This window comes from Parambassis ranga, chromosome 3, assembly GCF_900634625.1.
Source record: "Parambassis ranga chromosome 3, fParRan2.1, whole genome shotgun sequence".
NCBI classification, from domain to species: Eukaryota; Metazoa; Chordata; class Actinopteri; family Ambassidae; genus Parambassis; species Parambassis ranga.
In genome coordinates, this window is record NC_041024.1 from 18695497 (window position 1) to 18712288 (window position 16792).

A 16792-nucleotide genomic window follows, 5' to 3' on the forward strand; every position below is an offset into this window, starting at 1 on the left:
CACTGTGACAGGCTTGTATCTGTCCCAGTGAAGTTTCAGTTAGTGGGCTTGTGTAATAATAATGACCCCATAAGAACACATACTGTGTGCAGTGTGTATCAGTTTGATATAAAAAAAATAAGGAAACAAATATAACCTTCATTCTGTCCATGTAATAAATGAATAATATTAATGTGACATTGCAAATTTTCCAATTAGAAAAGTTACAATATATGTAGAGTTGTGATAAAGTGTACATGTGTGTTTGCTGCCATATATTTATATTATTTATAATGCACTGTGTTGTGTGTAATGTACTGTGTGTGTGTGTGTGCTGGACGTGTGCGGCTCCCAGAATAGCTGCTCTCCTCTCTGGAGCTCAGAGAAGGATCAGGCTGCAGTAGATTACCACCTACTTATCTCCTGTACAGCCCCCCCCCCACACACACACACACACACAAACACACACATACTGGCCACAAAGGGTCACAGCTCTGCACAGAAATAAGAAACACAATGAAGAAAATGAAAAAGTTCTGGCTGATGTTTTCTTGTGTGTGTGTATGTTGGTCTTGCACAGGTGTGTCAATAAAGCTCTGCAGCCATGTGTGACCAGACGTTCATGGCGGCCACTTTTGGCCCATGTGACAACTGTTCGAAAGCAAGTCCTCTGATGAACATCTACATTAAGACCGAGGCCATCAACTACTGCTCCTTCTGCATGGAAATGGTAACATTTGTCTTTTCATTTAGTGTCAGCAGTGCCTTCATTTTAGCATATTGAGTGCAGCACTGATATTCAATAAACTTCATAATTAATAAACCAAATTACCTGTTTGAGTCTCAACAGTGGATCAACAATTACAGTGAAAATTGCCAATCAATAACAACAACTGCTAGATGATCCCTTAATGGACTAAGAGACTGAATTTATACAGACACATGAAACCCTGCACAGTGTTTCAGGTCCTCATTATCTGTGAGCAAACTGCATACAGAACAGTGATAGCAGCTATCAGCTGCAGAGAGCCAGCTCTACTTTCACAGCCACTTTGTGCAGCATCTGTTACACTGAGGAGCTGCCACTTAGCGGCACCTTCTGACACTCGCTGTATCTTAAACACACACAGACACGCGGTGCCTGCTGTGATCATCAAAGTCCAGGCCCAGAACACACAAGTTTTACACACAGATCCACTGTGACTGCTGCTCTTTTATTGTAACTATTTTACAATAAGTAGCCTAATGTAAAGCTGACGTTTTGATTAAACAAACTCTTTATGTATGTAACTGAGTTTATTGTCCTACTGAAAACTGATCTGTGTCAATGATGTAATAATAATAATAATTATATTAAACTGCATGTTTGTTTATACATTAACTACAGTATCACCTCAGTAATGACAGTATATGTATATATATATATATATATATATATATATATATATATATATATATACATATACTGTCATTACTGAGGTGATACTGTAGTTAATGTATAGTCATTACAATCAGCTGTTTTAGTCTCCATGAATAGTGGGACCAGGCAGGGGGAGGAGGAGGAGGAAGAGGAGAGGGAGAGGGGGAGGGGGGGAGGGGGTTGCTGTGCCGGAGAGCAGAGTGTGGCGTGCAGCAGCATCCCTGTCGCGCTCGAGGATTTATTCTTTAAACTCACCTATAACTGCCAATCAACCCTCTCCTTTTCTCCAAACTCTCCCCCCTCTTTGTTTCCCCCACTCCCCTTCCTTCCTCTCCTCTCTTGTTTGTTTGTTTGTGTGTTGTTGTTGTTTCCCTCTGGAAGATGGCTTGTCAGGGGCTCCAGAAAGGGGAAACCTTGGTTTCACTGAAGAGGGAGAGTGATACTCTGAAAAAGAAGCTGGAGGAGGAGCGGGCCAAGCTCAACGACGTGGAGCGTAAGTAACAAAACAGACAGCTATGAAGCCACAGCCAGGCTCACTCTGCTTTAAATAAAACATTAAAATACACAGGCTAGTCTTTTCTGCAGCTGTTTACAGACAGTGGAGCAGCTGATGCATTAGCCTAATGTCATTGTGGTCACACAGTCCACACGCTTTTTATTAGTATATTATGTACAAAGCTGCATTTATGAACTTTATTTGTGTGTGTGTCACCTCAGTGCACCAGGTGGCTGAGAAGGTTGAGGTGCTGGGTGCTCTGCCCATTAAGACCAGACGTGTGCTGAAGGGCCACGGGAACAAGGTGCTGTGCATGGACTGGTGCAAAGACAAACGTCGTCTGGTCAGCTCTTCACAGGTACACACACCTGCACAGGACACACACATACACACATGCAGTACAGTGCAGTGATAATGTGCAGCATGGCACAGCAGCATTGTGCTGTCCTGCACTGTAATATTTGAGCATTTTTTAAATCACTTGTGTTATGTTACTTCTCTTATCCAGGATGGAAAAGTGATTGTCTGGGATGCGTTCACTCTTAATAAGGTGAGTACGGCAGTTCTGTCCTCATTACAGCTGTTTTGAATATTGTATATATAAGATTGTAAGTTTATTTTTATCAGAACTGCAGTAGTAAATGCCCAAACATGTCTTTTATTATAAGTGACTTATACTGGCTGGTAACTAGAGAACAGGCACAAACTTATAGCAACAAAAATCATTCACTGCTTTTATAGTAAAGCTGTTTAACAGACCATAATATATTTAGTGATATTTTCTTCATCATCCGTCTGAAAAGAATCAGAAAAGCTCGACTGCTCAGTCTAATCTCACCTGTTCTATAAAGCCGAGAGCATTAATTTTCCTTTGGATGCTCAGATGTTCATGTCCTCTTCACCATATGTGCTGGTGTTGAGTGGGTTGCAGGTCATGCTATGCTGCCTCAAAGAGAGAGAGGACGCACGACACATAGAAATATGCCTTTAAAGATTATCTATCCATCTGTGCCCTGTAATGATGTGTGTATGTGTGTCTGAGTGCACTTAAGTGGAAGCCATGATTCAGCCTGGTTTACCCATCATGCCTCATGATGGAAACATAACCACACTGACGTTAATCCCTATTAATACTCATCCAGATGTGGTGCAGCTGTGTGTGTGACGCTTAATTGAAAGTATAATAATGAAGCTGTCTGAGAAGATGTGTGTGTGTGTTGCAGGAGCACGGGGTGACCATGCCGTGTACGTGGGTTATGGCTTGTGCCTATGCTCCCTCGGGATGTGCTGTTGCATGCGGGTGAGTGTAAACGTTATCTTTTTGATTTTCACCACATTTCTGCCACATAAAACAAACAATAACTTTATTTCACTTCTTCCAAAAGTGGACTGGATAACAAGTGCTCTGTGATCCCGCTGTCACTGGACAGAAATGAAAACTTGGCTGCAAAAAAGAAGTCGGTCGCAATGCACACCAACTATGTGTCAGGATGCACCTTCACCAACTCTGACAATCAGGTGAGCTTCAAACACTGAGGCCACGGGTAATATCTGCAGACAGCTGTAGATTATATAGGCTAAGGGATTAAAGCATCTACCAGCTGGCTAAATAAATGCTAAATAAGGTGATGAAAAAAACAACCAAAAATAGACTTGTTTCATTTCATAAGAGGGACTGAAATAGCAGACGTAACCACACAGGAAACGAGAAGCAACAACTGAAACTGCCCTTTCTCAGACAGCCAACATGAAGTGACCAAAATGAGGACACATTTTCTATGTAAGGATCTGAAGCTGAATAAAAAAAAATACCCCTTAATAATTATTTAAAATAATCTTAAAAGTGACAAGTGTAGATAGAAATGCTGTACGTTAGAATTACTGCCTGTGACTTCCCAACAGGGAACGAGTGTGAGAGGGGACAAAATCAAAGTGAGAGCATGAAGGAGGAGGTCTGACATTCAGTATTTGGCTTTAATAATTTACTCCACTCTGGTCCTCAGAGACAAAAAAGGAGCACAAAGGGAAGAGAGGTATGAAGAAGGCAGGGGGAGGCAGGGAGACAGGAAATGGATGGCAGGGCTGAGGAGGGGCCAGAGATGATCCTGAATCCTGGGTGTATTAATAGACCCTGAGTGGCTTTTATCTAGGAAAGAGAGGAGCAAACTGACCTGAGGGCGGAACATTTAACACATGAGGATGCACATGCATGTTTCTTACTGACTGCCCCCCCCCCCCTTTGTTCTCTCACACACATTTCTCCTTTCATCACACACAAAGACACATCATGCAGGGTGCATGTCACGCAGGGTGCATGTCATGCGCTGCAGGCTTTATATTGTTTAAGTAGACCTAGAAGAAGTGAGACTCCACCCATCCCATTCAACCAGTGTGTGTGTGTGTGTGTGTGTGTATAAGTATACATTTGGGAGCAGCAGTATGTGCTGACAGGTGAATTCACTGGACAATGTGATCAAACCCCTGCAAAGTATTAAATACATGCCTGACATGCAGGTGGCACACGGACACTGCTCCGTCAGATCAGAGGTTTCCATCTGTGTGTCAGTAATTGTGGCTGACTGATAATTGCATTCATGTTGAAACTGGAACTGCCCCTCAGTGCAGGCAGGATGTGGTGTGTGTGGAGCCTGAGGTCATCCAGCGGGAGCTCTCTAATCCAGCAGCCAGCAGGGATCTCTGATGTCTGCATGTGTCTGTTAAGTGCCCGTAATCTGTTTTCATCAGAGGATTTGCTGACATTTTGGCATTTTGTGTGCTTGTTTGTAGATAGATGAGCACTGAGCGTTGTGTGTGTGTGTGTGTGTGTTAGTGGGGAGGTACTGACCTTTGTGTCTCTTTGTGTTTGTGTGGTTTTTCTGTATGTATGGAAGTCTGTCGTCTCACTTCCCTTCCCAGGTCAGACTGTTATCTTCCTCCATGAAGTGTTGCTTCATGATCACATGGAAAAACCCTCTTCCTTTTTAACAGCAAGAAAATGACTTCACAGAAACTTTTTTTCATTTCTTGTTTTTAGGTACCTTACCTTAGAATTGAGAAATGAAAGCAAAAGCCAGCAGCCGAAACCATAAGCAGAACGAATACCTTCAAAAATACCACAAAAATACCCACCTGCCCCGTGTCTCTTCAGATGGTCAGGATCTGGCAGGAGGCTTCTCTATGTTGTAGCAGTGCAGCAATGTATCAGATTAAAAAACATGTTTATGTGACCTTTCTTTCAGGGTCACCTCGAACCAGATTCCTGTCATTATGGACATTTAGCAGCTTCCTCTTGTCTTCTTCCATTGTACAGTAAACTTTAGGTTACATCATACACAACATGAAGTGCCTGTGTCACTCTCGTTCTGTTCTGCTTCAGGTTCATACAAGCTTCATGTTTTCCTTTGAGTTTTTGCATGTGTGGTCACATTTGACTGTGTGTGTCTACCAGCTCCTGACCTCCAGTGGTGACGGCTCATGTGCCCTGTGGGATGTGGAGAGTGGGCAGCTGCTGCAGAGTTTCCATGGTCACACGGCCGATGTCTTGTCTCTGGACCTCGCCCCATCTGAGACTGGAAACACTTTTGTGTCTGGGGTGAGAGAGAGAGAGAGAGAGAGAGAGAGAGAGAGAGAGAGAGCGAGTCTGAGTGCATCTGGCTTTGAAATGTTTTGTGGTCATGGGGAAACCCTGTAATTCATGGTCTGCTTTGATGAAACAGACATACTGGAGAGACTAGCATTTTTCTTTCTCTAATGTGTGTGTGTGTGTGTGTGTGTGTTATCAGGGCTGTGATAAGAAGGCCAATGTGTGGGACATGCGCTCTGGACAGAACATTCAGTCCTTTGAGAGTCACGACTCCGACATCAACTGTGTGAAGTGAGTCCAGCTCACACACTTTTTCACATTAAAACTACATAAATTAAAACAAAGGCAGCTGTAGCCACACACTGTGTGTTAGCACACTGGCTAAACATTATGTTTAAAATGCTACAAGCATCAGTCAGTGTGTGTTTGTGTAGAGATGATCTGTATCTTTGGTCATGTGTGTCCAGGTACTACCCCAGTGGAGATGCTTTTGCATCTGCTTCTGACGATGCCACGGTGAGTCACATGACCCGCTCATCTGTTTGTTGTGATGTGTCAGTGTCTTCTATGCATGACTCCATTATTGACATTGTCACTTCCTGTGTACAACACTAACATTGATTCATTATTATATTATAACTTGTTATCCATGTGAAAGAAATGAGAACTCCAACTGTGTGCAGTTTATTTTTAGATAGAAACATGTTCATCCCAACCTGCCCACACCTCACACACTCACACACACTCCTACATATTATTTGTAATGCTGCTTTATTTAGTACGTGCTGTAGGTCAGTGGCAGGTTGTGGTCATGTCTGTGATGGTGTCCCCTCAGTGCCGTTTCTTTGACCTGCGAGCTGACCGTGAAGTTGCTGTCTACCAGAAGGACAGCATCATATTTGGTGCTACCACTGTGGACTTCTCTCTGAGTGGTGAGTGTTTAACATGAAGACATCTAAACTGATTTCACATCGCTGTTCCACACTTAAGATTATCCTCTGTGAAATTCCACTTCCCCATATATTTAAAAATCCCCCACTTCCTTCCTTTTTTCCCCCTAGGTCGCCTGCTTTTCGCTGGTTATAATGACTACACTATAAATGTGTGGGATGTTCTGAAGGGAACTCGTGCCTCCTGCCTGTTCGGCCATGAGAACCGCATCAGCAGAGTCAGAGTGTCACCTGACGGCACAGCTCTCTGCTCAGCCGCCTGGGACAACACCCTGCGGGTGAGCAGGACTTTCCCCAAAATCCAATGTGTTTTTTACAGATTTTATTCATATAGTTTTGAAGCATTTATTTTATTTGTATGAACTAAGGTTTGACTGATACATCTAGAGTCTAATTGAGCCTTCACCAGCGGCCTTTGTTACAGACATACATCTGTATATTTACTTTGAAAAGACTCAAGGGCCAGTTTTAAATACTTGATACTGTAGCCATTCTTTAGCACTGATGAATTATACTTTTAACACTATAATTCTTCTTTCATGCAGATTTGGGCATAAATTCCTCGTCCTGACTGTGTTCCAGTGAAGACAGGTGCATAGCAGTGATGGGTCCTGGTCTGGAATCAACACTAATGTGTATAAACCGTCAGTAAGAGAAGAAATAAACAGAAATATGTCATGTGTATTGAGAGGGTACTTTTAAATTTAAACAGAACACATTTGAATGGCCAGTCTTTGTTAATATTAGGTGTATGACTGATAATATGTATTTATACTGTATGTTAATACTTATTTAGTGAGAAATAATTAGCTGTGTACAGAGCCAAAACCCCCTGTAGCCCTGCAGACATCATCATGTCCAGCACATCAGCTCATTGCCACCTTTCTTGAGAGATTATCATTGCTGTCCTGTTATATCTCATGATTATCTAAAGCAGGGCAACTTACCAAATGCTACATGTATTTTTCTTATCACAGAACTGCTTAGGCCGAGGTCTTGTACAAAACTAATAAAGAAGGAAAGTTTTCATTATTTTGTTTGTTTTATGATTTTCATTCATATAAAAAAGTGACCTGATGTTAAAAACTAGAATAATAATAAAAAAGAAACTAAACGCAATGTACAGAGTTTAGTTGATTGTGCGCCACTCAGGCTGCGTTCAGGCCTCCAGCACTGAGCGTGACCTACTTTAACCTCCAGTGGCTGAAATTTGCATTTCCTCTGTTATGTGGAGGAAGGAGACAGTTCTCTCATTATGACTTTGTCATTAGCTCAATGAAACATTTTAACCACAGAGACTAACTATAAAAGAACACATGAGCAGAGTGAGGAAGTAGAACTGAAACTCATGGTGCTGTGTGTGAGTGCTGGCTCACACACTGAGTAGCTCTTCATTGGGCCCACTTCATCCACTAGGGGGCAGTACTCTGTATTTAAACAGTGACGCTATCAGAGGATAATTCCTGTATGTTGCAGACTCGCTGTTGGTTGTGATTGTTCATGCAGTCTATTTGTCTGGTGTGTCAGCGAGGCACTATTGATCAGACAGTCTTACACGTCTTCACTTTTTGAACAGTGGTCAGAGGTCATCTGTGCTCATCCACATCACTGCTGCATCAGTCAAAACAACCATCTGTTCATCAGGATTGTACTAAAATGTGTTCTAATGTCCACACTAGTGTAACACTGACGTGACCCTGAGCAGAGATTTACTTAAATGAAAAGTGGGAAACACCCTGAGGAAAACACCAAGGTGAGCAGAGTGATGAGAGAGAGGATGAGGAAAAGAAAGATATGAAATACATTTCACTTGTAATGAAAGTACCCAAAATATGTTGTTATATGGTTTGAGCATGGGCCATTCTCTGGAGGTTTCACTTCCTCATGCTCACTGATCTGTTTTACTATGTCACACACTGAGAGAGAGACACAAAACCTCCCAATGATGAATGACAGCAAATCCAGTGGTGGAAAGTAACTAAGTATTTGTACTTCAATACTGTACTTAAGTAATGTATTTATGTATTTATACTTTACTTAAGTAAAAATAATATTTTATATACTTCAATAATCCCAGAGGGAAATTGTTTTTAAGGCTGCTGTCAAGCAGTGTCATACAATGACCACTACATTTCTACAGTGTTTGTAGTTCCTTGTTCCATGTGATGAACACAGTGCTGGACTGATGTGAGGTCAGACTCTGCATGGAGGTGGTGTCACGCTGCCAGCTGTGTTTCTATAATGAGCCTCAGTCATGATGCCGGTGCTCTGGCTCAGTTAGCTACTGTCTGCTAACACAGGTCCATCCATTAATGTCTGATTAACATGAATCATAACATTAATCATTAATTGTTAGCAGCCTCTCTGTTCACTTGATGCCCACAGCCTGCCTCATGGCGCACAGACCTGTCCATAGCTGCTTCTGGACTGAACATGTACATTAACTAAACATTGTCCATTTTAATTTTAAGACGATTTCTTTGATTATTTTAACCTGTTCAGTGGAAATCAACAACATATATTCGGTGCGTGTGTACTTTTACTTTTAATACTTTAGGTACATTTAAAAGTACTTGAGACTTTGACTTAAGTAGGAATGTTGATGTAGCACTTCTACTTTTACTTGAGTATATATTTTGCTGGTTATTGTTTTACTTAAGTACTTTTACTTAAGTACCAAGCTTCAGGACTTCCTCCAACACTAGTACTGAATGCATGTATCCTGCAGGCAGCCTGTTCAGTTCAGATCCGAAGAGAACACACGCCACTATCTAATCTATACTTCCTGAAACACAATCTTGATTTTCCTCTACAGGTGGAAATATTGTAATGATAATGTAGTTTGTGGTTCAATAGTTCCACGCAGCGGTGTGATGACGGGACATTTGCGGGGTTTTTTGCGGAACGCTCCGCTCTACATGAGCCTGCGGAGGCGGAGTCAGATGATAAATGTGCAGTCTGCCCGCTGAAGGGAAGCTGCCTGTGACTGCGCCGAGGTTCTCCTTCCGCCGTCTGTGTGTGCAGAGAGCCGTCTGATATCGCTGGGAGGGTAAGCTTTTGTTCCATCCGTGCACGCACAAACGTCTTTACTCTGAATACATACGTGTCATATTATAAATGTAAGAAGATGTCCACACACGGCGGTGTGGGTGTAATGGTGTAGAGGTGGCTGGCTGTGAGGACGTGGCTGTGGTGGCTCAGCACGTACCGCTCTGAATGGCTCTTTGTGTTGTCCTCCATTGCTCCGGTGACAGATCAGCTAGCGGAAAAAAAGCTCAACTGCAAGTTCGCCGGTTTAACCCCCTAACAGACGGGATTTTAACCCCACACCACCTCCAGACTGTGCTCTTATTTCTATGTGTTTGTTAGGCTCCTAACGTGAATGTACGTGTAGTCCTCAGCGTCATGCGGCGTGCACGAAGCGACAGCGAACACAAGAAGCGCTTTCTTTTCTGTTCATGAAGCTAGCGATGCTATCCAGCTAGCTGCTCGGAAACATGCTAACAGACCTGGTCAAGCTGTTCATTTTAACACCTGGCTCAGAAATTAGAGCACAAAACCTCACCGAGGCTGCAAACGGTTCATTTTCATATCCGACTCTTATTTTACCAAATAATCTAAAGGGCTCCAACATGATAACGTTGACATTGATAAAGAATTTAAGGCAATTGTTCTTGCTAGCTTGGCTTGTGCTAACCTAATTGTTTTAAAGCCTTACATAATGAGCCAGGGTTAATCCGCTGACAGGAAACGATTATTACAAACCCTTTAAATAGCCGACCAATCAGTTCCAAAAATATTTATAATAACCAAATATAATCTATAATTTGATTTATACATGAATGAATTGTAAGTTATCTGCGGATCTATTGCTTGGTGTACCTTTTGTTTGTTGTTCTCACAGCAGTGCAGTAACCTGATCCTCACAGGCTCCTGTCTTTCTCCCCTTGTAGAAAATGTCGTGTGGGCTGTGGAAAGAGACCCTGGCCATGGCAGAGGACTACCTGGTCCTGTGCTGCACAAGCCTACATCCAGCCCCTCCACCTCCCAGCGAGTCAGCCGCTGCCATGAGGCGCCTGGCTCAGGATATGGAGAAGCAGCACCAGGCCCGCTTCCACTCACTTGCTCAGACCTTCCTGAAGCAGGCAGGCCCAAATCTCTGCTCCAGCCTCAGGAAGGTGATGGAGGAGCTGGTGGGAGATGGACACTTGAACTGGGGGAGGGTTGTTTCCCTTTTCACCTTTACTGGGGTGCTGGCCAGACTGCTGTTGGAGCAAAAGGAGCTGAGACTGGGGCTGGACCCTGGGAAGCCACAGGACCTGGGATGTGGGTCTGTAAACTGCAGGGATCTGGCAGAGACCATAGCTGATTACCTGGGAGATGGGAAGAAAGACTGGCTGTTGGAGAATGATGGATGGGTAAGTCATTATGGCACATCTCCAACACCGATATCATCTACTGTGCAGCTGATTGTAGTCAACACAAAAGATGTAGATAAGGGAGCTGTTCTGACTGTATCAAGGACAGGAAGCCATTTTTAACAGAGAAGAGTCAGAAGTGAAAGTGCTGTGGGAAACCACCTAGTTTTACAGGATCCTGTTTTATTAGTTGTTTGGATTTGACATAAAGTAAGGCCGCCGCCATCATTTTGTTTCAGCCAACAGCTAAAACAAAACGACGGCTGCTGTGACTGAAGAGAAAGATAAGCGATGTGCAAGATTGTGAGGAAGAATGCTACATCATTAAGTCGTAGCCGTGATCAAACATTGCCTTAGATCATCAGGGTTTTGTCATGATCATCAAATCAAGAGACAAAAGTGATTTTATCTGGCTTTATGTTGCTCATTTACTTGAAAACCATCATTATGATGCACCCTGAGTAGAATAAAGCCTCAACAAACCCAACCCAACATGAGCTGAATGTCTGCTTTATGAATGAGCTCCCCCAGCACCCACATAAACACAGACCTACCCCTCCTTTCTTCAGCTGGCAGCTGCTTTCACAGACACGTAACCAGCTCAGCCAGATGGACTTTGTAGTAACAGTCAAAGCCTCAATGTGTAGAGTTTGGCAGCGGCCATATTCAAAGTTAGTGTGGTACTACTAGGAAAAAAAAAAAAACAAGCAGCTGCAAAGCAGCCTGAACACCTGGGGCTGAGAGCAGGTGCACCCACTGGTCGAATGTGTGTCTCCTTTTTGAAAACATGACGGAGAAATGCAGCTGTGTTTGGACAGCTCAGCCTGTTTTTAGCAGAACAAAATAAAACTCTCATTATTAGGAAGCAAACGCCTTCTTTCCTCTGACTTCAAGTTAGTACTGATGGTTTTTTAACTCTGAAGAACTGCTGTGCTGTCAGAATATTTTAAAAGTTGCAGGCATCAGCAGCAGCTTTAGGCTGCATATTTTTCCATCTTGGTGGCGACACGTGGTGACTGTGACAGATTTTCCTAAATATATTGTATAAATGCCACATGCTGTTGACTCAGACACTTGGTTTTAGTTATTCCAGCAGCTACGTTTGCTTTTTTTTGTTTTGCTAGTAGACAAACTTACCATGTTTTGTGTTTTTCCTCCTGTAGGAAGGGTTCTGCAAGTTCTCCCGCAGCGCCAGAGAGGTGAACCAGGACCTGTCCATGAAGACAGCGCTGTTTGCTGCTGCCGGGGTCGGCCTCGCTGGACTCACCTTCCTCCTGGTGCGCTAGCTAGCCTTCAGCATCCTTGACACATCATTCATGTTCTCCATTTGTTTGGCACACTTAAGTAGACATTTGAATTTTAACAGCATTGCAGGCTTAATCTGTAGTGAATTCAGGGTTGTGATCTCATGTTATCAACTGATTTTTTTTTTTTGCACAAACCCCACTCACACTTGAGTACTGGCATCCTGTCGATTGCTCCTTTTCAAAGATTGTACAACAAAAGTTTGGATGCCTTCAGAAATTTGAGAGTAAGTGACGCCAGTTTGCATATCGTAGGTTAATTATTAAAGCGCAGGCTTTTCTCAAAGTTTGTGTTGATAGCTGTGCAGCTAAAAGACTTCAGTTCCCCAGATTTTCATTTTTAAAATGATCAGCTGCCTTTTTATTCACATGTTTACTTGAGTTGTGTATGTGGTATAGAGACTTTCTAGTGTACATTGTATAAATTAATATATTATATTTATATAAGATGAATGCGTAAGCAGTGACCCTTTTCTAACCGAACCACAGCTAATTGCGTTTGTCCTACTTTTATGTGAAATGTCTAAAATACACGGTCAAAAGATCTGTACTGATGACAAACAATGGTGCTACGATATGTTGTGAAATGTTTCTCTTATCAACTTAACCAAACAGGGACCAACCAGACTTTCCTCTATTAGAACAAACTGTCACTATAAGCACCCGTCCCAAATCTGTTTAACATTATATTTTTACAATGTTTTTGTTCTATTTATTTGTGTGTTTTGTAATAAAAAAAACGTTTGTGAACGTTTGGCTGTTGGGATTGTGTAAGTGCAGCAGGACAGACATATGATCCTGAAGGATCGTCCCTCTTTACACGTGCAGACACATGGTCATTAATAAGAGATGCTGTACTGTCTGCACTCTGCTCCGGTTACACAACACACACAACATTCATGGGTGTGTCAGCTCTAACCTTACGAAGCAGAGTGAGCACTGAAACAAGGTTCTCTAACATAAATCACTCTTATTATAAAAAAAAAAGTGGTAAATTGTGTTTTAAGAATGCATTGAAGACTCTGAGTTTAATGGTGGTTAGCACCGTTTCCCCACAGCAAGAAGGTTCCTGGTTCGTTTCCGGCTGGGGCCTCCCTGTGTGGCGTTTGCATGTTCTTCCTGTGCTTGACATGCTTGTTAGGCTTGTCAGTGTGAACGGTTGTTTGACTTCATTGTTTGTCCTGCCATGGGACTCTGCCTCTCGCCCGGGGAGAACACTGGGATAGGCTCCAGTCCAGCGTGACCCGGTACCACAGGGATCAGATGATGGATGAACCAACAGGTGTTCATAAATACGGCTGGAAAAACTCACTGTCTTTAGCTTATAGAGGTGTCACGGTAACAAGCCTTTTTAATTAAAAGCAGATATTAGATGCTTTGTTTTTAATAAGCAGTGTTTACTGTCAGATAAGATGCCTTTATCACTAAATGAGGAAGGAAGTGCAGCGGGTTGTTGAATTGTTATCTACAGCACGCGCACACACACACACACACACACACACACACACACACACACACACCATTACCCATATCTGATCAGATGTCTGTGAAAAAGTTGGCTGTTATTATAAACTGATGATAATGCAGAATAAATAAAAATCTGCTAAATAAGGTGTAGCGGGAGCATTTGGCCATAAACCAAACATTTCCTTTTTCGGTCTGTTGTGCTGTATTTAGCTACATGTACATTATGTGTACAGTGGGTTCGTGTACAATGCAATTCAGCAATCAAATTAAACTCATCATGTTAACTCCTTCATGTTAAAAGGCTAGATTTTTTGTGCTTCCTCACCTGAACATTACTCACAAAGGATCATGGGAAACATGGCAAGAACACACAGTGAATGTGTCAGCGATCACACCATATATGTAAAGAATCTAAAGCATCCAAAACATGATCACACAAAGCAACATGACACACATGAGATCCCACAGAGAGAGAAAGCAGCTTCTGAACAAAGACACCCTGACCCTGACAGACCCTTCTCACCCCTGGATACTAGTATTAGTTTATCACAGTAAAAATATTGATTCATACATCCAAACAAAATGTGTGCGTTGACAGAGAGCTGAACCTGTTTCACACAGCACATAAACTAGTTCCAACCTCTTCTCATTTCTCCATGACAGAGGCAGCCGTGCAGCTGCCGTCACCTTTGTGAAGTAGAAAACTGTGACTGCTTCTGATGTGGGTTTCCTGTTTCTGCTCTCAGAATACCAGCAAATCTGCCACACAGCATCGTAAACCAGGCGACAGACATCCTATTGTTGTCTTTATCGGGTTACGTTATAGATTATATGAAGGGAGATTACAGGGGCGGCTGCTGGAAGAGGGCCAGAGTCGACCGTCTGCCTTTTCTTTGTTTCTGTTCATAAGCTGATTGATGTCTGTCCTACTAAAAGATGCATCTAATCATCTGATACAAATCCACAGACGCAACCAAACCATGAGTCTGTTTGTGTGTAATAATGTGCGTCACCTCACAGTGACACATTATTAAAGTTCAAACCAAATCTTATTTTATAAGAGGGAAAAAAGTGCAGAAATGGAAGATTCTCTAACTATGGTCTATTGAACTATTGCTAATAAGGTAATTAAGTATTATTTATCTTCTTTATCTTTTAAATGTGTTTGCTTCGTCATTAATGTTCTTTAAACAGCTTCACTGACTTCCTGATTGTGATTGGTTGGTCACAGCACCGTGGTCAGTTATATAGAAAAGCCTGTTGCTATGGACACAGACCTGACCACTGCCGGGTAACTTCAATTTTAAACTGTGTTGTAAGATGATTTTTTTTAGTAAGTAGTTGTTGGTCGTTATTAGCATATTTACTTTTGTGGTGTCACCCTGACTGGTTCTAGTAGCAGTATAAATCACATGACATTATTAAACAGGTCATAAGTAGATAAGATCCACCAACGAAGAGGAGGAGCTTAGATCGTCATGATTTTATCTATGCTAGCGTGAACAGTTGAGTAAGTTTGTTCTTTTTTTATCTGGATGATAAAATCCACCAGACGTGTCATCACTGAAAACATGTGTACGTAGGATCGGACAGACAAACAACGAGGGAGCAGTCAGAGATCATTTATGACATTTCTGCAAAAAGAAGTTACACAATGGGCAACAACAGCGCAGCAGTACAACAACAAAAGGTCAAATATGCTGTGACATGATGTGAGCGGATCTCCAGGCCCCGGGTCGGCTGAAAAGCTTCTAACCGTGCATCATGACACACACCTCGACTGTTTAAGTGTGTGCATTCATAAACAGAAGCAAATCAGTGACCGACCTCTTCGAGATGCTCTTCATCATCCTCTTCTCATCAGTATTCGCAGTAAAGAAAACATGTTTTCATATCTGGTATGGAGAGAAAACAGAAAACAAGCCGTTGATGTGTCTGTGAATCCAGCCGCTGCTTCATTCTAATGCTGAGGGCACTTGTTTTTTAGATTCCAAGGCTTAGACCGCTTAGTTTTCCCTTTTTCTCCATGAACCATCATTCTCACCGTCTCTGCCATCTGATCACAAGAAACACAAAGTGAGGGTTTTTCTGTCAGCAGTGTGTCAACAGCAGAAACTAAATGATCTGTGTGAGCATGAGAACCAAAGGGAAAATCTGATTGGTTGGTTGTGTTGATAACAAAAGTTTAAACATGATATCAAGCTCTGATGTGACTTTAACACACCAACCTGTTCGGGGTCAGGGAACTCTCCAGTCTTAATCTTGGAGTAGATCAGCTCGCCGTTCAGAGACACCTCAAAACTGTCTGTGGGTGCAAAAAACATGAAAACGCGTTAATGCAACACAACACTCATTATTTACTCACGTTTGCACTACAACCAGTAAAACTGGTTTATTTTGTATCACTGTCAGCAACAGGCATTTGGACTTTATTGTTTAAAAAGCTGTGCACAACTGACTGGTGTGTGTAGTTTGTTAAAAAATGAAGCCAAGGATTGTCTTAGAAAAAGTAAAAAACTTACCCGGTCCTCCTGTGACTCCCTTCAACTGCACACCAGGAACCTGCCTGACAAAACCGGCTAGTTCCTGGTAGCGGTATGCGTAATTTCATCCTTTACTGTGAAATAAATGTATAAAAAATAATTGATAAGCACATCAATAACTTTATTAACTTAGTGGAACCATGAGAGGTTGTAGATGACTAAATACAATGGAACTAAATTACATGAAACATGAAGTACTGCTACAAATATATGTATGTTTGTCTACAAGATAAATTGGAAGAGGAACTCACCAGTATTCAACAGTGACTGTGGCGGCCATGGTTTTGTGGTTGATCTGTGAGCCTGAGCAGAAGTGTAACCTGCCTTTAAGCTGACAGGAATCAAATGCATGTCTACAGACTGTATCAGAGTAAACCACTCCCTGGGGGAGGGTGGACCTGCCTGCTGGGTTTGTGAAGGTTTGAAAATGCTCCCCTGACCGTACAGCCCAGGTACGAGTTCAATCATAAGAAGGATGCACATCTTCCAGAGTATCTGTGCTGCTGTCACCTTACAGTGGAGTCTCCTTTAAAGTGTCACATTAGTGCTGGGACAGGTGTGCAGATGAGCGGTCCTGTCAGTGCAGCTCAACAGAAGGTATTGTACGTGGATTTGAATACGAGCAGGTGCTG

General features: G+C 42.4%; 2 protein-coding genes and 1 long non-coding RNA gene across 3 annotated transcripts; 2 read left to right on the forward strand and 1 right to left on the reverse strand.

Annotated features, from left to right (window-relative positions):
• Nucleotides 1-583: 583 nt before the first annotated feature.
• gnb5b (guanine nucleotide binding protein (G protein), beta 5b) lies at nucleotides 584-7376 on the forward strand. Its single transcript, XM_028401815.1, has 12 exons — nucleotides 584-709; nucleotides 1781-1892; nucleotides 2117-2253; nucleotides 2404-2445; nucleotides 3119-3195; nucleotides 3281-3413; nucleotides 5344-5487; nucleotides 5678-5769; nucleotides 5946-5994; nucleotides 6314-6410; nucleotides 6540-6706; nucleotides 6974-7376. The coding sequence occupies exons 1-12, from the start codon at nucleotides 584-586 to the stop codon at nucleotides 6983-6985; spliced, it is 1188 nt and encodes a 395-aa protein (XP_028257616.1). The 3' UTR covers nucleotides 6986-7376.
• Nucleotides 7377-9375: 1999 nt separating this feature from the next.
• bcl2l10 (BCL2 like 10) lies at nucleotides 9376-12375 on the forward strand. Its single transcript, XM_028401859.1, has 3 exons — nucleotides 9376-9477; nucleotides 10382-10846; nucleotides 12010-12375. Exons 2-3 carry the CDS (start codon nucleotides 10385-10387, stop codon nucleotides 12130-12132), a joined length of 585 nt encoding a protein of 194 aa, XP_028257660.1. The 5' UTR covers nucleotides 9376-9477; nucleotides 10382-10384; the 3' UTR covers nucleotides 12133-12375.
• Nucleotides 12376-15223: 2848 nt separating this feature from the next.
• LOC114433708 (uncharacterized) lies at nucleotides 15224-16496 on the reverse strand. Its single transcript, XR_003670378.1, has 4 exons — nucleotides 16412-16496; nucleotides 16140-16234; nucleotides 15846-15922; nucleotides 15224-15673 (listed from the first exon to the last, which is right to left on the reverse strand). It is a non-coding gene; the product is annotated as an uncharacterized LOC114433708 (long non-coding RNA).
• Nucleotides 16497-16792: the final 296 nt, after the last annotated feature.

Excerpts from the sequence above, each read along its gene's own strand:
- gnb5b (XM_028401815.1), top strand. The coding sequence starts at position 584 with ATGTGTGACCAGACGTTCATGGCGGCCACTTTTGGCCCATGTGACAAC. Across the intron at positions 3,196-3,280 it reads GGATGTGCTGTTGCATGCGG|TGGACTGGATAACAAGTGCT; the intron begins GTGAGTGTAAAC and ends TTCTTCCAAAAG. Across the intron at positions 5,770-5,945 it reads TCCGACATCAACTGTGTGAA|GTACTACCCCAGTGGAGATG; the intron begins GTGAGTCCAGCT and ends ATGTGTGTCCAG.
- bcl2l10 (XM_028401859.1), top strand. The coding sequence starts at position 10,385 with ATGTCGTGTGGGCTGTGGAAAGAGACCCTGGCCATGGCAGAGGACTAC. Across the intron at positions 10,847-12,009 it reads TGTTGGAGAATGATGGATGG|GAAGGGTTCTGCAAGTTCTC; the intron begins GTAAGTCATTAT and ends TTCCTCCTGTAG.